Source organism: Trichomycterus rosablanca, chromosome 1, assembly GCF_030014385.1.
Source record: "Trichomycterus rosablanca isolate fTriRos1 chromosome 1, fTriRos1.hap1, whole genome shotgun sequence".
NCBI lineage: Eukaryota > Metazoa > Chordata > Actinopteri > Siluriformes > Trichomycteridae > Trichomycterus > Trichomycterus rosablanca.
The window spans coordinates 62262132-62284442 of record NC_085988.1 but is presented as its reverse complement, the minus strand read 5'-3'; the positions used below and the strand labels follow the sequence as shown (position 1 = coordinate 62284442).

General features: G+C 38.0%; 1 protein-coding gene across 1 annotated transcript; it reads right to left on the bottom strand.

Moving 5' to 3' along the window:
• Positions 1-3829: 3829 nt before the first annotated feature.
• Positions 3830-17462, bottom strand: LOC134323597 (histidine ammonia-lyase-like). The gene is made up of 17 exons (XM_063005148.1): positions 17415-17462; positions 15951-16023; positions 15155-15221; positions 14929-14966; positions 14610-14735; positions 13761-13900; positions 13606-13653; positions 13370-13517; positions 12812-12907; positions 11291-11343; positions 11136-11216; positions 9270-9335; positions 8975-9140; positions 8753-8887; positions 8538-8646; positions 5989-6058; positions 3830-3935 (listed from the first exon to the last, which is right to left on the bottom strand). Exons 5-17 carry the CDS (start codon positions 14698-14700, stop codon positions 3867-3869), a joined length of 1272 nt encoding a protein of 423 aa, XP_062861218.1. The 5' UTR covers positions 14701-14735; positions 14929-14966; positions 15155-15221; positions 15951-16023; positions 17415-17462; the 3' UTR covers positions 3830-3866.
• Positions 17463-22311: the final 4849 nt, after the last annotated feature.

The following is a 22311-nucleotide window of genomic DNA, read 5'->3' as shown; positions in this document are numbered from 1 at the left end:
ACACCTGAGTGCAGAACAGTGCTAAAGTATCTCTGAGTACACTTAACTTATTGTACAACTACACTAACTAAACTTACTGTAACTGAAAGTCATTAAGTAACCAAATCATACATTTAGACATGCACACACACACACACACACACACACACACAAACACATAGCTGCACCCACACCTCTAGGCAAGTTTACCTACCAGAGTCATTTGAACTGTCTGAATTTGCAACATTCCCATGCTTAAATTTGGATATTCAGTTAATTGTATCATAAGTGTGGGTTATGGAAAGCCAAAGATGCCATTGTTCATGAAAACGGTCATGTTGTGCTGATCCACTGTAAAGTTTGAACTGTATTCTCTGCCTAGTGTTCTTACCGGCCTATTAGGGTGAATGATTAAAGTGCTGAAGCAGAAAAAACAGAATCCAACCCAATACCCTCTGCCTTCCAGTGTGACCAACAACTTTACTGCAAAAACTCAACAGGCTACTCTGGGGTTGTAAAAAATTCTTTTAATGTCATTAAATTTTTATGGCATGGCCGTTTTTTTCTGTGATTGTGATTACAGAACACAACTGCTAACATTTCTGTGCTCATATATTTATTAATAACAATGGATTAGGACTGTGGTAAATGTAAATATGTTATCAAAAGCCCCACTCTAGAGTTTGTTGAAGAATTGTAGTATTGTAGTTGAATAGTAGATAGCAGTGCACGTTTGCTGAGTTATTGAGAGTAGCTATTCTGGCGTTCCCAGGATGCCAGCGTCACTCTCAGTGTAAATAATTGTGTTGTGTAATGTAAATAATTGATGAAGCATAAATGATTAAGTAACTTTGTAACATCACGAAGTATATCTGTGGTGTCAAGGCTGATGTGTTTATGTTGAGCCACCATTTTGACATGTTGTATTGGTTTTGGTGGGCTAAGCCATGTGTTCAGAGTAAAGTCTCAGAGTAGATTCTGTTTATTATCTGTTCAATAAAAGGGCAAATAAAACAGTTCTTTCTTTATCATTCCTAACCAAGGTGATGCCACACTATGTTAACAGAATAATAACATGACAATAAGTGCCAACCAGCTACAGTGTAAATATAATAATAAATACAACACAATGTTTCCACTGTGGCTTATCAATATGTGTTTTGTGTTCTACATATATTCTACATAAATTACTGTTTAATACCTTGTAATAGAATACATTACTTTATTCAGCCATCACTACTTTTTATAAAGCATCCTGCTCAACCCTGGATATTCATACCCAACCCAAGACATGCACAACAAACGATTCATTAGTTGCTTTTAAAACAACAACAGATGTCATGTTTTAATGCTGGAACACAGTTTTAAAAATAAATAAATGAATAAATGTAAAAAAAAAAAAATTATAACAATAAAAAAACTTTTTTTTACACGGAACACTTCATCATTTTGACCACCAGATGCCGCTAATGTGCACTGTGTCATAAAGCATCGAGTAATTAACCATTTTTCTACACAGTTGGAAAGTAACCTTCAGTGCTTCAGAAAGTTTTGATGTCCTGAAATAACTTACAGTCCTAGTGTACTGACTGAGCCTCGTTTTATTTATCATTAGTTTTTGTTTATTATCATCAGTTTTTTTTATAATTAGTTTATTATGCTTTTGTATTTTTGTGGTTTATGCACGGTGTGCTATTATTTTTTTTAAAGCACACATTTTTGGTTAAATGGTTTTTTGGGACCTGAACTTTTCGTCATGGTTTTGCTACTTTTCCCTTGACCTCTATGACCATGCATTCAACATCATCACAGGCATTTAAACCCAAATATGTGTTATTTTGGACACAGTTGGGTGTTCCAACAGCACAATGAGCCAAATAGATTGACATAGCTGATTTTGTCCAAAATTAAATTAACACAAATTGACATAGCCACAAGCATAGATAATAGATCTATTTTTAAAAAATAGGCAGGGTCTTTATTTTTGCTTTTATTAAATCAGAAAATCTAAAAGTTTAATTACAATAATGAATACAGTGGTAAAAGAAATAATACACCAGAAGTCAGCATAATTGTTTAATTATTATTTATGATTTCATCATTTTGTATTCCACTATACATACAGTGTATCACAAAAGTGAGTACACCCCTCACATTTCTGCAGATATTTAAGTATATCTTTTCATGGGACAACACTGACAAATTGACACTTTGACACAATGAAAAGTAGTCTGTGTGCAGCTTATGTAACAGTGTAAATTTATTCTTCCCTCAAAATAACTCAATATACAGCCATTAATGTCTAAACCACCGGCAACAAAAGTGAGTACACCCCTAAGAGACTACACCCCTAAATGTCCAAATTGAGCACCGCTTGTCATTTTCCCTCCAAAATGTCATGTGACTCGTTAGTGTTACTAGGTCTCAGGTGTGCATAGGGAGCAGGTGTGTTCAATTTAGTAGTACAGCTCTCACACTCTCTCATACTGGTCACTTAAAGTTCCAACATGGCACCTCATGGCAAAGAACTCTCTGAGGATCTTAAAAGACGAATTGTTGCGCTACATGAAGATGGCCAAGGCTACAAGAAGATTGCCAACACCCTGAAACTGAGCTGCAGCACAGTGGCCAAGATCATCCAGCGTTTTAAAAGAGCAGGGTCCACTCAGAACAGACCTTGCGTTGGTCGTCCAAAGAAGCTGAGTGCACGTGCTCAGCGTCACATCCAACTGCTGTCTTTGAAAGATAGGCGCAGGAGTGCTGTCAGCATTGCTGCAGAGATTGAAAAGGTGGGGGGTCAGCCTGTCAGTGCTCAGACCATACGCCGCACACTACATCAAATTGGTCTGCATGGCTGTCACCCCAGAAGGAAGCCTCTTCTGAAGTCTCTACACAAGAAAGCCCGCAAACAGTTTGCTGAAGACATGTCAACAAAGGACATGGATTACTGGAACCATGTCCTATGGTCTGATGAGACCAAGATTAATTTGTTTGGTTCAGATGGTCTCAAGCATGTGTGGCGGCAATCAGGTGAGGAGTACAAAGATAAGTGTGTCATGCCTACAGTCAAGCATGGTGGTGGGAATGCCATGGTCTGGGGCTGCATGAGTGCAGCAGGTGTTGGGGAGTTACATTTCATTGAGGGACACATGAACTCCAATATGTACTGTGAAATACTGAAGCAGAGCATGATCCCCTCCCTCCGGAAACTGGGTCGCAGGGCAGTGTTCCAGCATGATAATGACCCCAAACACACCTCTAAGACGACCACTGCTTTATTGAAGAGGCTGAGGGTAAAGGTGATGGACTGGCCAAGCATGTCTCCAGACCTAAACCCAATAGAACATCTTTGGGGCATCCTCAAGCGGAAGGTGGAGGAGCGCAAAGTCTCGAATATCCGCCAGCTCCGTGATGTCGTCATGGAGGAGTGGAAAAGCATTCCAGTGGCAACCTGTGAAGCTCTGGTAAACTCCATGCCCAGGAGAGTTAAGGCAGTTCTGGGAAATAATGGTGGCCACACAAAATATTGACACTTCAGGAACTTTCACTAAGGGGTGTACTCACTTTTGTTGCCGGTGGTTTAGACATTAATGGCTGTATATTGAGTTATTTTGAGGGAAGAATAAATTTACACTGTTATATAAGCTGCACACAGACTACTTTTCATTGTGTCAAAGTGTCATTTTGTCAGTGTTGTCCCATGAAAAGATATACTTAAATATCTGAAGAAATGTGAGGGGTGTACTCACTTTTGTGATACACTGTAGCTATCAAGATTCTGCTTTATTCCTCAATAAACAAAACAGTAAATGCAACTGATAATTCAGTACAGTCATATGCTATATGTATGCTAAGACTTAGATCATGAAATTCCAAAAAGGTTGATTTTAGCTGTCAGTCATTTGGTGTTGCTTCTGCTTGTACTGCTCCATGTAGGGTAGCACTGCCTCCCACACCTACACACAGACATTATCATCAAACTTAATGGAAACTGACAACTTATTTTGGTCAAAATCTTTGTTTACTGACAAAAAACTTTTCTATACACTGTATAGCCAAGTACACCGATCAGGCATAACATTATGTCCACCGTCCTAATATTGTGTTGGTCCCCCTTTTGCTGCCAAAACAGCCCTGACCCGTTGAAGCATGGACTCTACTAGTCCCCTAAACGTGTGCTGTGGTATCTGGCACCAAGATGTTAGCAGCAGATCCTTTTACTCTTGTAAGTTGCGAGGTGGGGCTTCATGGATCAGACTTGTTTGTCCAGCACATCCCACAGATGCTTAATTGGATTGAGATCTGGGGAATTTGCAGGCCAAGTCAACACTTCAAACTCGTTGTTGTGCTCCACAGCTATGCCACAGCCATCAGGGAATACCGTTTCCATGAAAGGGTGTACATGGTCTGCAACAATGCTTAGGTATCAAAGTCAGAGGAACATCCACATGGATGGCAGGACCAAGGTTTCCCAGCAGAACATTGTCCAAAGCAGCACACTGCCTCTGTCGACTTGCCTACTTCCCATAGTTTTCTGGTGCCATGTGTTCCCCAGGTAAGCAACGCACACGCACCCAGCCATCCACTAACAGATGCCGTGATGAAGAGATAATTAGTGTTATTCACTTCACCTGTCAGTGGTCATAATGTTTTGCCTCGTCTGTGTATGTTTATTACTGTGCTACACCACTGTACCTATTAATAACACATTTTATTCATTTGGGAATTGAAGAAATGAATTGTTGCATTTTTGTTTGTTCAACTGTTTAAAAGTTTTGGTCACCGTTTTTCTGATTCTCCTCCTGATGATCCACCATACAGTAAGAGACACATCTGGGCTGTAGGCAGGCCAGTCAAGCACATACACTCTGTGTCTACAAAACCATAACTCTCTCTAAAATCCCAGTAAATGCCTCCAGCTCAATTGAACCTTCTCACATATGCCCAACTTGATGTCCATTATTCCCAGAAACAGGCCTTATCAGAAACACATTTCTATGTTAATTTCTCTCCATCTGAGATGAGAGGCACCATTTCTGCGAAGAACTGATTTGTCTTTCTCTTTTCTTAACAGAGTTTTAGGTTGCATTTCTTGATGCAGTGACAGTATGAGTTAAGTGACAATGGTTTTCATATGTACTCCCAAGTTCATTTGGCTATATTTATCATAGTAACATGACAATTTCTTATGCCATGCCAAAGGGCTTCCACTCTTGCCCTACACTGACTTTTTCAGATTCCATCAATATTTTTATAATAATATGTACAGAAGATAACATCGAAATTATTTGAAATCTTGCATTCAGAAAAGTTCTTTTTAAACTGTTTGGCATTTTTTTGTGGATTCTCCTTTTACACCCAATCATTGCACCCTCACCCATTGCCAATTTACCCATTTATTGTGAAATGTTTAAAAACAGTGTAACTGTATAATTCTATGAATCTTTCACTCTTTTGTTGCATCTGTCTCAATTTCAGGCATCAAATTCAAAATTGTTTGTATTAAAATACAATTAAGTGACAACATTGGAGTGTTTTTTTTAGTTCAATAAAGGTTTAAGAGAATTAACAAATGACAGATTCTTATTTTTATTGTATTTTACAAAATATCCCAATTTTTAAAATTGCATGCTTTCAGCTGAGTGACAACTGTTTGGAAAATCTATCTGTTCCAGGATGACTGTATCTGCATAACATCTTTGGGATGTATTTAAATGCTAGGCCTTCTAGTTTAACATCAGTGTCTAATCTTATCAATGCTTTAGTGGCTGAATGGGCACAAATTCCATTTAGACACATTTCAAAGGCCTTCCCAGACCAGTGGATACTGTTATGGCTGCAAAGAATGGGCCAACTTCATATTATGCCAATGGTTTTTAAATGTGATGTCTAAAAAGCACATGGTCAGGTGTGCACATATATTGTCCATAAAGTGTTTATGTCAAAAAGAGAGCAGGAAAGGGGTGTAGTGAAGAATATGGGTTAAAAATCATGAATAAAGATACTTACTTTTTCCTCTAGAAGGAGGTTGTGAGCTGCTTCGATATCACAGCTCATGATACGATCTTTGTCCCACGGCCTAACAGAAAAAACACAATTTGAACAGGCACTTTTACAAAACACACATAAACTAAACAAACTTCATTAAAATGATTTGGCCAAATCTAAATTAAAATTGTAAAACTTAAGTTTAACCAACACCAAAATGGTTTTCCTACAAACTAAATCACCACCTGTGTTGTTTCACAAATAATGTCCAATAACATGAGGACGTTTAAGGTATTCCATGTTGGTGATTTAAAGGACATGGTGTAATATTAGCAGAATAATAAATATAGAACATTTTGTGCTTTTGACTAGAATCCAAAGGTTTGTCTGCTTTGTAATAGTTTTTTTCAAAATGGTTCTTTTGAAGATTTTTTTTTATTTGCTTACATTATGTTTTGGGTTGTTTATGTATTTGGAGTCGTGGTGTGTCTGGCCACAATACAGGAATATATTCTGTACACATTTATTTACTCACTTACTTTTCCAAGAACCAAGAAACTCTGCAGCACCTCATTATCTCAGTTAATATCCCAGAGCCCTAAACACTGAACTTGCACTTCCATAGGCTCCTTACAGCCTGAAAATACTGATAAACATTTAAGCTACACTACATATAGCATTACTACTACATAATACTGTTTCCATCACCATTCTCCTTAACCCTTTAATGGTCTCACCAAGAAACAATGGTTAAAAAATTTTTTCTTTGCATTTCTTATTTTCTTGGGATTATACCAACAACAAGGAATTAACATTTTTAATTCACACAGTATTTTTAATGAGGACTACCAAACATTTTTAATGGATGATTTTTCAGCTGCTAGCTTTAAGTTGACATATACAGTAGGTTAAAAAGGTTGTTTACTTAAAACCATCATTTTTGACCAATATTTTTGAGTATAACACATGTTAACCAAGAAGTAGATACAGCCCAAACTAGATGATTTAAATACAGCTTATTTAGACTCAAGGTTTGCTCAACCAAAGGGATAAATGGTTAAGCAGAAACTGCTTGATAATGTGCTTGAATATTAGTATAGTCAATAATAGTAAAAACATGAGGCAGTGCTAGCTCAGCGCTTAAGGTACAGGACTAGTAATCAGAAGGTCACTGGTTCAAGCCCCACCAGATTGCCACTGTTGGGCCCTTGAACAAGGCTCTTTAACCCTCAATTGCTTGCAGTGTATATAGTCTCAATAGTAAGTCGCTTTGGATAAGAGCGTCTGCTAAATGCTGAAAATGTAAATGTAAAAATAGGAGCATTTACACTATGTGTACAAAAGTATTAGGACATCCCTTCTAACTGCTGAATTCATGTGTTCATCAGCCACAACAATTGCAAACAAATGTAATAAATTATATACAGGAAATTATATGCTTTCAACTTTGCAGCAATAGTTTAGGGAAGGACATTTCCTTTTCCAGCATGGCTGGGCTCCTGTGCACAAAGCAAGGTCTATAAGGACATGAAGAAAATCGTGGTTTAAAGAAACACTAGTAGCCTGCACAAAGCCTTGACTTCAGCCCCACTGAACAGCTTTGGAATGAACTGGAACATTTGATCAGTGCCCATCCATACAAATGCTTTTTGACTGAATGGCCACAAATTCCAACAAACATACTACAAATTCTTGTGAAAAGCCTTCTCTGAAGAGTTGCTGTTGTTATAGTTAAAACATCGTAAAGAAATCACTTTTAATATAATTAGTTTTTAAATGGAATGTCTAACAAGCTCATGGTCAAGTGTCCAATACTTTTGACCTTATAGTGTAGCAGCCCCAACTAAATCCCACAGTCTTTATAGTAGACTAAAATGTTGATTTTGCAGTGAATTAAAAAATGCAGCACTATTATGCACCACTTTATAGAATGGGGTAATACAATAAAAATGCAGGTGAGAAGTTCATTATTCAAAAGTGCCATCACTCCTCACAAACCCAAGCTGTTTGGCCTGTTTTTTTTATTTAAAGGACAGACACCATTGCTGTCAGTAATCTGTCAGTTTATGCATGTGTGCACTAATCTACCCAATGCCATGAAACAGGAAAGCTGAGAAAAGTAGTAAAATAAAAATAAAAAATGTTCAAACATTCTTACTGTATGGTCTGTATTGGAAATATAGGAGTCAATCATGGACTTTTGTGACCGGTCAAGCAATTTGGTAAACTATTTAGGATGGTAGTATGTTGTTTGGAACACAGACATGTATCTGGCTCGAACATTTGCAGACGCTTTGTGCACTTCCCTTATCTTCCATACTCCTTATCACAACTAAGTAGGGAAGAGTTTTTAAATTCCTCTGTTCAAAGATGTCCTTTTTTAAACTGCACTTGTCCCTTTTGATGCACTTATCCAAGCACTTTAAGGCATTGTAGGCTTTGAAGGCTTAGATAGAAGCATAACCCTAGGATTTATTTGTTGCCAGTAGTGTGATTAATGTGCATTGGAAAGATAGACTACTGGATTTAGGATTTTATTAAGAAGTAGGTGGCTGTAAATTGGTAACTACCTGACTAGAAAGCGCAGCAGCTCATAAACCTTTTCCAGTGGTGCTGTGGTCTTCAATGGCCTGTGAAACTCCAAAGCCTGACAGGCAGCGAGCAGCTCTATGGCAAGAACTGTGTTTGTGGGCAAAGATGGAAAGGGAGGGACAGGTATAAACAGATTGTTGCTGTGTATTAACATTAAATATTTCCTTTTTGATATGCCTTCCTTGGGACATACCTTTTTCCACATGTTCAACCACCCTTAGGGCTTTCCTGGCTGCCCATCCCCCCATAGATACATGGTCTTCAGTGGCTGCACTGGTGGACAAGGAGTCCACGGAGGACGGGTGGCACAGCACCTTATTTTCTGACACTGCACATATAAGGGGTAGTCTCAATACTCAGAGCATAACATGTACAGGTATAAATTAATTTTACTTTAGAAGAAATCTGTTATCACCGAGGGCAGCAGCCGTGCAGTGGGCTATCATGAAGCCTGAATTAAGGCCTCCGTCTTTCACTAGGAAAGCAGGAAGTTTGCTGAGTGAGGGGTTACACAGTCTCTCAATGCGACGTTCACTGATACTTGCCAATTCGTGCACTCCTATGGCCAGAAAGTCCAGAGCCTGGAAAAGGAAGTCTGATAAGTAGACAATTTAGAACATTTTCTTCCCACCGTCCCTTGCATTGGATATACTCAGACTAGGACAAGATAAGCAGTGCAAAAATATAGTGGCAACGCTTTGTATTTATACCTTGGCCGGATACTCTCCATGAAAGTTTCCTCCTGAAATAGTGATTCCTCGATCTGCAAACACCAGCTGATGGGGAGGGGTTAAGTGATAGAGATGATCAGAGGATGTAATAAATCATTTAGTGCATTTCCTAAATAAATAACAAGTTGTCTCGTCAATTAAAAAAACCCAGTTTTTGTAATTATCACTAGATGGCACTATCATGACTAAGGGCCATCAAATGATCGGATTCAAGTAACATTCAGGTAAATACATGAATGAATACATGTTTAACAAAATGTGCTGTTTTTAAGGGATAATTAAGGGAACACTTAATTATCACAGTGTAAAGACTAAGGTCAGGGATATTAATCTGTCCAGTTAGGAACCATACGCAGTTAAGAATCAATTTTAACTGCTTTGGTGCAAATGAAAGTTAAAGTGGGTGCACTAGACCACCGTCAAAAAGGGGATGTTTTTAGACAAATACTCTTTTCTGAGTAATTCTTTTCTAGTTTTGCATTTTGCTAGTGTCCTTGTCACTACTGGTAGCATGAGGCGGTATCTGCAGCCCATTCAGTTTGCACAGGTAGTCCAGCTCCTCCAGGATGTCACACGTGCTGTCACAAGAAGGGCTGTGTCTCTCAGCATAGTCTCAAGAGCATGGAGGAGATACCAGGACACAGAGCTGGACAGCACTGTTAAATGGCATCAGCCCAGCAGCAGTACTTAATTCTGCTCATTTCTGTGAAGAGGAACAGGAGGAGCACTGCCAGAGTTCTACAAAATATCTCCAGTGGGCCACCGGTGTGCATGTTTTTGACCAAACTGTCAGAAAAAGACTTCATGAGGGTGGCATAAGGACTCGACTCCCTCTAGCAGGACCTGTGTGTTATTTGCCAGAGAATACCAGAATCGGCAGGTTCACCACTGGCACACTGATGCCATGATGAGCATTATGCTTCCTGCAACATCAGCCTGCACGACTGGTTTGGAAGTGGGTCAGTGATGGTTTGGGGAGGCATATCCTTAGAGGGTCAAACAAGTCTCTGTGCGATAGCCAACAGTGCCCTGACTGCTGTTAGGTACTGGAATTAAATCCTCAAAGACAATGTAAGACTTTACAGTGGGGCCAGTGATAGCTCAGTGGTTAAGGTACTGGACTAGTAAACAGAAGGTTGCCGGTTCAAGCCCCGCCACCACCAAGTTGCCACTGTTGGGTCGCTGAGCAAGGCCCTTAACCCTCAAGCTCATCGTGTTCCGCTCATTGTGTAAGTCGCTTTGGATAAAAGCGTCTGCTAAATGCTGAAAATGTAAATGTAAATGGTGCAGTAGCCCTATGTTCCTCCTGGTGCATGACCATTCCTGGATTCATGTGGCCCGAGTGTGTATGTAATTGCTGAATGATGGAGGCATTGATGCCACTGACTGGCTCTCACATTACCCAGACCTAAATCCAGTTGAAAGTTTCTGGGACGTGATGTATCAGAGGAGCTTACTGATGCCCTAATCCAGGTCTGTGAAGAGATCCTCCACGACTTCACCCACCATCTCACCAGAAGCATGCTCAGATGTTGTCAGGAGTGCATACAGGCACGTGGGGGTCATACACACTACTGAGTGACATTATGAGTTCCACACATTATTAAATTCACACAATTAGCCTGTGATTTAATTTTTTTTACTTAGAATTTTGGTGTGATTTGAAATTCAGGCTTCATTGGGTTGATGTTTTTGTTCTTAACAAACTACACAATTTATATAAGTAAAGATTTTCAATTTCAATCTTTTAGTTATCAAAATTTGATGCATGATTTAAGTGTTCCCTTAAATTTTTTTGAGTAGTATATATGGTTCATAAATATATAGCCAGGTAAAGAAGGATACAGGATTGTCTGTAGCGCTGTTTAGTTCAACAGTGAGAATTTTATTCACAAAATCAATGGTGTCGTTGGCCACTCCATGCACCTAAAAAGATGAAAATACATAAATCAAGCAATTTTAATGTATGTCATTTTTTTATTCTGAATTAAGGAATTTACCTGAGAGCAGCAGCGTAGGGTATAAGCATCCTGAACACAGTCAGAGCCTTCCCCTTTAAAAGAAGGATGTAGCATTTTATTTAAATTATAAGTCAAACAAAACATTGAGAGAGAATAAATAAATATAAATAAAAGTTAAAAAGAATATAAAATGTTTTTCAGATGGTAAATTATTAGCTAAGATCAAATAAATGCATTTGTCCTGTCTATACATGACTTTTATACAGTCGAGTCACATTAATATGACCACCAGCCAATATCTAGAGTAACTCAATAAGGTCCTGGTAGGTTGTCACAGGTATCTGGAGCCATGCTGACTGCAGTGCATCCCACAGTTGTTCAAGGGTGCGTGGTGGGGATCCATAGAGCGAACACGACAATCTAGGTGGTCCCACCAATGCCCAATTGATTTCAGGTCTGGGGAATTAGGGGGGCAGGGTAGTACTTGGAAGTCTTGGTCATGCTCTTCCAACTAACGTCGAACACTTCTAGTTGTGTGACATGTCACATCGTCTTGCTGGAAGATCCCATCCGCCCCAAGGAAGACAATTTTACCCACGGTACTTTTACCCATGACAGCAACGAGGGATATGTGTGCAGGCAGCCTATCGCACACCTTATATACCTACCAAGCCAGCTCATGAAACATGACTTCCTTTATGAGCTACGTGCTGTCACCGTCAAGAGTAAGCAGTGGTCATAATGATGTGACTTGACTGTGTATAATGTATATGTACAAACCCCATTTACTAAAAAGTTGGGACATTTTGTAAAATAAAATAATGAGAAGAATGCATGACTTGTTTATTCATTTGAATCTACAGTATTTAACGGACAAAAGTAGAGTAGATGTCCAGTGTTTTTATGACTTTATCAGCTTCATTCACGCACTCAGTCACTTTCTTAACCACTTATCCCATTAGGGTCGCGGGGTGTGCTGGAGCCTATCCCAGCTTTTCAATGGGCGCAAGGCACACTGTAACACCCTGGGCAGACACACACACACACACACACACACACACACACACACACATCCATTCACCTATAGGGCAATTCAGTGTTTCCAGTTAACCTGACTGCATGTTTTTGGACTGTGGGAGGAAACTGGAGCTCCTGGAGGAAACCCACGCAGACACGGAAAGAACATGCAAACTCCACACAGAAAGGACCCGGACCGCCTGGGTATTGAACCCAGGACCTTCTTGCTGTGAGACTACAGTGCTACCCACCGAGCCACCTTTATCAGCTTCATTGTGGTATGTTAACATAAACATATTTAAAATTTGATGTCTGAAACACACTCCAAAATTTGGGACAGAGGCAAAATAGAATATTGAAGGTACAGTGATTTTAACTATTCTACAATAAGCAGATGTGTAACAGGCGATGGAATCATGATAGGGTATAAAAGAAGGAATCACCAATCATCAGGGCTTTATAAACTAACTAAAGCATTACTGTGTTACTGTGCCTACGTTCCACTAATAGAGTCAAAACTAGTTTCTATATCTGTGATTGTACCTGTGATTTGTGAAGGAAAAACGTCAGAATGGAGAAGAGACCTGAATCGCTGGGCAACCACAATCTGACCTGGGTGAGGCCTTACTGCATGGATATCTGATACAGAAAGAGTTAGCATTGTCATATAATTAGATTATTAATATAAGCATTTCATGAGCATGCACATTTCCAACAGAGACATGCTCCATTCTGGAATGTATACAGTACATTTTGCACCACATGCTTTATGTGCTTACACTTGAATTACCTTTAATTTGCCAAATTATATAAAAACTAACATTTTAAGAAAAGAGGCATACAATTCATATTCAAAAATCACTTTTCCTGGTCAAGGTTGTAGTGGTTAGGTGCTTGTGTCTAAGCTTTAAGTGCAAGGCATCCTGTACAGTACACCCATTACAATCCTACAAACACATTGACACTCATTCATATCTGAAGAAATTTTTCAGGATTCAATTAAGTAACTACAGTTTAACATCATTTCCTCCTGCACTATCATGCCACCGTTAAGCTGTTCAACACACATACAAGCACAAAATCACTTATGTTAACACTCACCAGGATCAAACGCTTTGTTTGTTCCCTTCAGTGTCTCCAAAGTAAGAGCTGCAATGACATCAGCCTGTCGAGCGATAGCCTCAGCTCTTACAAGTGCAACAGCTCCCAGTGATGATATCAACTGCGTTCCATTAATGAGAGCAATACCCTGTAATGTAGTTTCATGTTGTCACCATCTGCTATATTTGAAAAATGATGTATTAAGTAAAACGTTCCACAGTGCTTGGCATAAATACCTCCTTGGGTTTCAGTGATATTGGGGTCAAACCATGGCCTTCTAGTACCTTTTTAGATCAAGAGAATAAAACATAATTTTACAACGATTTTAACTTTTAATCAAAGTCTGGGGTATAATTTTAAAAGCAGAGCATTGCAGGAAGCTGAGTCTTACATTTCTGGCATCAGCCCAGCCAGTCTGTGGGGACCACATGCGCCCTTCTCCTATAAGCCCCAGAACCAAGTGAGCTAGGGGTGCCAGGTCTCCACTTGCCCCTACTGTCCCTTGCTCAGGGACCCAAGAGAGGCAAGAGGCTACAGAAACACAGTGCACAAATAAGTCTGCAGTCACACAGGAGAATGATTACTACAATCATACACTTGTCTGTTTTTCACGTATTGTAAATGGCAGTGTTTTTCACTCGGTTCTTGGAATGCCACCTTTTTGCAAGCCTACTCCAAGACGTCTATATTTATTTAACTAAAATTGACAAAATGTGCCTTTACTATGCCTTTCCTCTTTGTGATTTATGCATTTGTTTGCCATTTTTTTCTGCATTTTCTCCCCCTTATTTTCCTGATTTAGAACATAGCCAATTTGTCTTTCGCTGCTGGAGACCCCGATCACATCCGAGGAGGGTATATATCCCACCCGGTAGTCTATAGTGGTCAATTTTGTGTGCTGCAGGCACTGCCAATTGTGTCCACTAGGGGGCACCCAGCCAGCTGGTTGCAGAGCTAAGATTTGAAATAGGGGAGTTCAATATTCAATATTTTAATGTTGTTGAATCTAAAATGCTATTCTTTTGGCCATGTTTTACACTGTAGTGTCAAATTACATTACGGTTGTGAAGAGACTAAAATTCCACTGTCACTGCTTTGCTGTGAACTCATATAGTGTGGTAAACCAATATTGGTATATTTGTATTAATTTTGCCTAGCAACAGTTGGTCACCTAATAAAACCTTACTTTCTAATAATTATAACTATACAAAATAAAATAAAGAAAAAATCCATTAAATACCATTGAAGGCTGCAACCATTTTCTGAAGGGTCTCCAAGGAAACACCACTATAACCTTTGGCTAGAATGTTAATCCTAAGAGCAAGTAGCATCCGGGTCTGCTCCGGACTTAGGGGGGGTCCAACCCCTGCAAGTACACACAGTGGCCCAGTCACATAAGTCATATTCATGCACACAATATGCTGACACTGATATCTGTAAATAAATTAGTCATACTGAACCAACAACCTTAGACTGGTAAAGAATTACTAACACTCTAGCATTACAGTAAAAGACTGATTTTACCATTAGTTGTTTCACAGTAGAAAATATATACTTACCAGCACTGTGGGAGCGAATCAGATTGTACTGCAGTTCCCTAAAACACACACACACACATACACACACATACACACACATACACACACACACACACACACACAGTTATATTGCATGCAAGATTTTGGAATGTATCTATGGAAATTTTAGGCAAAAGACTTCTGAGATCAGGCTCTGATGTTGGTCAATGTTTTAGTCTTTTTAAATTAAAACAGTACTTCAACTTACTTAAGTAGATCTTTTCCCACAATAGTTTGTGCAAATTTTCCAAATCCTGTGTTAACTCCATAAACAACTGTAATGAAAAACAAAAAATGCAAAGTCAAAGATAAGATTTTATTTTACCATATTTTTAATGGTGAGTTTTGGAAACCTTCTCATCTCACACCATCTAAAGAGTACATCCAACACACCAATTATTCGGATCACACACTACAACCCATCCAAGAGGATATGCAAAACACCCCTCAGAATGGGACTGGCGGTGTCAAACCCAGCTTCCCAAGACCTGGGTGTTGTCTAGACACACACACAACCAACTGTATGACTGTGCCACCTTTATAGCATAATTATGTCCTTGGAAACCTCTGAAAATTACGTTTTTTATTCTTTGAGAGTCTTCAGGCCAATTTAGAAGGATTAGCAAATGTTTCAAAACATTAAATCTTAAGATACAGCATAAATAATGATGTGATTTTAAACAGGTAATTACAATTCAATTGCAATCATGAACTGGAACAAAAAAGAAGTATACACAAAGGTTAAGTCTTTGATGAAAAAAGATGGGCAAAGGATCTCCAGTTTGTTTTAAAGTAATGTTCCTCACCTGCTGAAATATTATGGTGCATTCCTAATAATTCTTTAGTACAACTAAACCATTTTTAATTGTTGATTTAAATACTGTAGCATAACTAAAATTGTCAGAAGACTTGGCTGGATTTTGCAACTTAATAATGTTTTCTAACAGTCAATTAAATGTAAGGTCAGTTTTCACTCTAATCTATAAAAGCATGAAGTTTACTACCTTTGTTTTCAGAAATGATCTTCTCAATGAGATCTCTGGCTTGGATCACACGTTGCTCTGAATCAGCAGTCAGCTAAGATACAAAAACAACTGGATTATATATTTACAATTCCTGTATTTAAAAAAAGTTGGGACATTGAAGAATGGAATTTAGAATTATGCAACACACTTCAACAGGGTTGGGTTGGGAGTTATAAAACATTCAAGTTATAGTGTTTCACAAAAAGCAGGTGAATTGGTAACAGGTGATTGAATATAAAAGAAAAATCCACTAACGGATCAGTCTTTACAAGCAATTGTGGGTTGTAGCTCACCTTTTTCTGCCCAACCTCAGGAGAGAATTGTCAATTGGTTCAATAAGAAAATTTTCAATGGAATATTACAAATAATTTAGACTTTCACATCCACATCTACCATTTAAAATATTGTGAAAAAGAATCAGGGAACCTGGAGAGATTTCAGTCTGTGTACAGCAAAGCCAGAAACCATTGTTGAATCTTTGTGACCTTTGAGCTCTCAAATGTCATTTCATGAGAAACTGTCATGCTACTGTGATGAATATGAATATGAACATGGGCTCAGCAGTACTGCAGAAAACCATTGACACTCAACACAGTTGCCCGCTACATAAAGAAATGCAACCTGAAACTCTTTTACATAAAGAAAATCTGTACATCAATTCTCTGGGCTCGAGCTCATCTTAGAAGATTCAAAAGACAGTGGAAATGTGTGTTGTGGTCAGAAGAGTCTATGATTTAGGTAGTTTTTGGTCTCTTCAGTTCTCTTCTCTTAATAGGAAAGGTAATGTAACACAGTGGTAAACATGCCTCTGTCCCAACTTTTCTGCCATTGAATAACAAATTTGTTTATACTATCAAAATACATCTAAGTTGGTCAGAAACAACATAGATAATATATAAATAATAGTAGTATATTATGAATGTATTTAATAGAAACTGCTTGGATTGTTATCTTTTTCAATTGTAAGTCACCTTGGTTTGCTAAATGTGTGACTTATGAAGTTATTGATAAAAAGTCTTCAGCGTCCTAAATAGCCTAGAGATTTTTTGTCGATTATAATTATTTAATGGAAATCTCTTTAAATAAAAGCATTTGACATTTTTAAACAGGGTCAGCCATCCAAGATAAACTAAGCATTTTAATTGTTGATCATTAAAGCATTATGTTTAAAGCTTTACATTACAACATATCTTTAGACAAATTAAAACATATTCAAAAAATTAAGCTAGTAGCAGTTTAAGAAATGCAAAGTAATTTCCTGTGATTGTCTTATGGCTATAGGTTTTTTTTAACTCATCCTCAAACATATGTGCAATGCAAACACAAAAATGTATAATATCATGCTTGCATGCTATTTTTTCCTTAATGGCCATAATTTATAAATAATGTTCTTACATATGATTTTCATAAAGGTCTGTTCTGTTCTGTGCAGAAGTGATGTACCTTAATTTTGTAAAGTCCTTTACCCAAATTGACCAAATCAGCAGTAGTTAGGCTCTTCCCATCCAAAAAGATATACTGCAAGAAAACACAATGAGAAAGAGTGGTGTAACACACACAAGCAACAACTGACAACGAAGTGATAACTGTGTCAAAGTGTATTAGACTCTACCTTTTCAGCTTTTTTCAATTGGAGTTTTCTTTCGACTCTTGATTAGGGATAGCATATAGGAAATTAGAAGCAACAATATATGAGTTATTTTATATTTAGTTCTATACATTTTCTCCCTTTTTCTCCAGACTTTAGCACGTCCAGTTGCCTGATTGAGTCATGGTTCCTCTCCAGGAACCATGGTTCCTCTCCAGCTCTGGTTTTCTATTGTGTGTTTTACCGCTGCGCCACCTGAGCGGCCTATGAGTTATTTCAATAACTTAAATACTCGTGAAGTATGATATTTTATTAATTTAAATCTGGAGAAGCATGTTTTTAGCTGGGTGAAGAAAATTTCACTGGGATTTTAGAAGCCAGACTCCTGAAGACCTCCTAAAGACTGATTGTTACGAACTAGATTAAAACTGCCTGTGTACGTATATCTAGTACACTAAATATTACATGTAATTATCGCATTACTGATAGTTTGCTTACACACTATGTAGCACATTGGATACAGCTTGGGATGCAGACAGGAAATCACCTGTGTGCAAAGGTACAGGTCCAGTGTCTAATTTCTAAATCTGTCACTGCTCGGCTTCTGAGCAAAGCCCTTAATTTTCAATTGTTCGGATTGTTACCTGTCTTGGTTTTAATTTACATTGAATAAAAAGTATTAACTTAATGTTTAAATGTTTAGGTATGGGAACTGACAGATTTATTGCTAATAAACACGGCAGTGGTATATTTTGAAGAACAAAATATGTAGACAAAAGATACATATTGTCAGGCAACATCACTTGAGACGTCCAAGTGTCTCCATCAATGTCTGTAAAAACAAAATATATTTAAATAGCAAACATTTACAATAAAAACCAAATGACTGATGCAAAAAACAACATATCAAAACATACAAACTAATTACAAATGCAACACACTTAGCTCAACAAAATCAATGGTGTCAAGCACATTGATAATGGCATCATCCAGATCCAGCAGTCCTCCATCCTGACAGCCTCTGAGTGTAAAACCTTTCTTTCCATTTACACCTTCACTGGGAAAAGACTTAGCATAGCGTCGCCGTGCCTCCTCACCCAGCCAGCGCATACTCAAAGAACGGTCTGTGCACGGAATCGTCAGCCATTGTCCACGGATATGAACAGTAACACGGGACATACCTCTCAGAGAAACAAAGCAAGAAAGAGAATAAGATAGAGATATGTAATGTATGTGAGGTACAAAGCCAAAATATCAAATGACAATCTGCCACCCAGGATGAACCCAACCAAATCTAACCAAAATGGTAACACATTTACAACACTCACACAGATTAGTAAATGATTGGAAAAAAATTCCATTCAGTGTGAAAGCTAAATCTTTAAAACAGTTTTTGTCAACTTTTTAACAAATATTGCAAATATTAACATGGCTTGCACTGCATAATCACACAACAGAAGCAGAAGAGAGTTATGCAAGGTTATCTGTGTTTAAAGCAAACTTAAGCAAACCAGACACAAATTATTTTGAAAACGCACACAGCACTAAATCAATGATTTAGACATGTCATGATTTAGGTGCATAAACTGTATGCAAATAGTTCTGTCTACTACAAATTTTCTTTAAAAATATATTACATATAATATACTCAAATATTATATTATATTATATTATATTTATATCAAATATGCATTGTGCATTGCTTAGAGGATTTAAGATAAGCTTTATAATTTGTAATACTCGATTGCGTTTGGTCTGTCACTAAATTATTTTTGTAAGAGAGAGTAAAACACTGCTAAAACAGAGCAGAGTCAAACAGGAATGTATCTTATTACCACACAGCTTAATTGGCGCTTATTACTGCAATTGATCAGGTTTTGCTGTCCTCAATACATGTCTGTTTGTCCGGGCTTCAGGTCCGGGCTTCAGGCTTTGCTGTCCTCAATAGTCTGTTTGTCCGGGCTTCAGGTCCATCACAGCCCGGACAAACAGACTAAAAAACAGTTTTTACCCCAGGGCCATACGGGAACTAAACACTCCCAAACCACACACTAACAACTGACTCTTATAAAGAGTACACAAGTAAACTGAAAAACAAAATTAAACACTGGACTCCTTTAAAAATGGCACAATGTTTCATTCTACTCTGACCGTATTTATATTTATATTTATTATGTCTGCACTACTGTTTTTTTAGAGCTAAATATATATTCTGTGCAATATTCTCTTAAGCTACTCAGGGCATGTGCAATACCCCACTGCTACCTCACTGCTGTAAACAATGTCTTTTGTCCTTTTTAATAATTATAGTTTAGTCTTTATTCTTTATATTTAAGATTTTTAGTGTGTGTATTGTGTATATGTATATATTTTTTGCTTCTAATAAAGCATTTTGACAATAAAGGCATCTTATCTTATCTTATATATGTATATATATATATATATATATATTGTTCAAAAAGTTTCCGCACTTTTTTAACTCTTTAGTCACCTTCTTTTAACTCTTTAGTCACCTTTTTCCCAGTGTCGTACCAACTTTTTTTCAGTTTTTTTTCCCCTAATCTAGTCGTGTCCAATTACCCTGAATGCGTCCTCTATATTGATTCGACCCTTCACCGCTGACTGAAAACGCCTCTCAACTGAAATACGCCCCCTCCGGCACATACATTCAGTACAGACTGCATTTTTCACCTGCACGAGTTGAGTTCATACACTTGACAGGCACTGTGTATGGAGGGCCACATCCCCATCAGCATTATTCCTCAGCCCTGTGCAGGCGCCATCAGTCAGCCAGCAGGGGACGCAGTTGCACCAGTTATGAGGACCTATGATCCGACTTTCTTACCCTCTAACCCTGAACAACAGCCAATCGTTGTTCATGCTGCCGCCCAGCCCAGTCTGAAAGGCAGAGCTGAGATTCGATACGATGTATTCTAAACCCCAACCCTAGCGTACTTTACCGCTGCCCCACCTGAGCGGCTCGTACCAACTTTTTAATGCCATCAGCAAAAAAACATTTTTGGTTGAGCACATAGCCACTGGGCCGCTGCTTTTACATCTTCATCTACATGGTGTTAAATTCAGCCTATAAGCTCTCTCTGTCTCCCAGACACGACCAATTACTACTCCTCCCACCCTCATAGTTTTTGTTTTCTTTTGCTGTAATGCACTCAAGCTGGGATAGACCAGTCTGGACATCCATGTTGTACCAGCGTGATTTATTAATATTCCAAAAAACCATCCTGTGATGTTACTAAATGCTTTGCTTTCCTTATCTTTAATTGGCCCTACAAAATCTGAAAATGAGATTTTGACCATTTGACTGTTGAGGAAAGACCAAGACAGTAAGCATTGCTTGATCTTCTTTGGTTTTTAGGATTTTGTTATACATTGTAAATTAAAGAAAATGTAATTAACAGCATTTTGACTAGTGGTTTTAGACATTTGGGTTTTAAAGTATTGGGACACCCCTTTTAATTTTTGAATTCATGTGTTTCAGCCAGAACAATTGCTAACAATCTAATGAATCAATTATATAAAGGAAATTAGGGTTTAGGGAAGGCCCTTTCCTGTTCGATAATGACTTTGTCCCTGACCTCAGCCCCCACTGAACAGCTTGGAATGAACTGGTACATCAATTGTTCGAACATTCAAATGTTTTTTTTGAATGGGCACAAATTATCAAAAGCATAGTCCTGTGGAAATATGTCTTATAGAAGACCTTCTTAGAGTAGTGATTGATCTTCTGGCTAGTAAGATCACATATAGATCACCATAATACCATTTGTTTCCAAAATAGGATGTCCAACAAGCTCATGGTCAGGTGTCCAAATACTTTTGACCATATAGTGTATATTTGTGTGTGTGTGTGTGCAGATTTCCAAGTGCTGCAAAACAGAAATGCTATAGGTTAAAGGTCCAGTGGAAATATGGAGAGGTGATAAGCTGTGAGAAGATGAAGTATCCTGCTGGGGAATTTCACAATTGAAATGTCAGCAGAGATTAGATGAAGATGGTAGAGCAGTATGCAGATATAGAGGCAATAGCATGTGTAATTGGAAACCTTCCATACTTGCAGCAAGAATAACAGAAAAGATCACTTTGCTTAGACTGTGTAGTGTTAAATGGTTACCTATAATTCTTGGCACACATTGCAAGCCTAACTTAGCTGTAAGTTCTCAGTAAGTTCTCAGTCAAAGTCCTGACTTTAACCCTAAAACATCTGATCAAGGTGAAAAACGCAAATAGACATATAACTAAATATTAGGTATGCTATGTGTATACTATATGATTTAACACAGGGAGACCTATGAATAAACATAATCTTTTTTGACCAAAAAGTATGTTTTAGTCATTTAAATACACTATTATTCAGACACCTTGACTTTTTGCATGTCATTGTGTTTTGATCTTAATCAATATTTTTGCTATTTTTACTCACCCATCCACACTTAATCACCCATAATAATAACACAGTAAAAAATGTTTTTAGGATTTTTAAGTATTCAGTTTAAAGTATTCAGACCCTTTCAAATCATTTTGGATACATCTCTAGTAGCTTCTTACACCTGTTTCATTCTTCATGCAGGTTCTTTAAAACTCTGCCAGATTAAATGGCAAGTGTCTGTGAACTGCCATGTTCAGGTTTCTACACAGATGTTTGAAGCGATATATGTCTGGGCTTTGTTTGGGACATTTACGGATATTCAGAAACGTGTCCCAAAGCTACTTCAGGCTGTTAAAAGTTAAACT

Excerpts from the sequence above, each read along its gene's own strand:
- LOC134323597 (XM_063005148.1), bottom strand. The coding sequence starts at position 14,700 with ATGCTACTTGCTCTTAGGATTAACATTCTAGCCAAAGGTTATAGTGGT. Across the intron at positions 11,217-11,290 it reads CCCTACGCTGCTGCTCTCAG|GTGCATGGAGTGGCCAACGA; the intron begins GTAAATTCCTTA and ends TCATCTTTTTAG. Across the intron at positions 9,141-9,269 it reads ATGGAGAGTATCCGGCCAAG|GCTCTGGACTTTCTGGCCAT; the intron begins GTATAAATACAA and ends TTCCTTTTCCAG.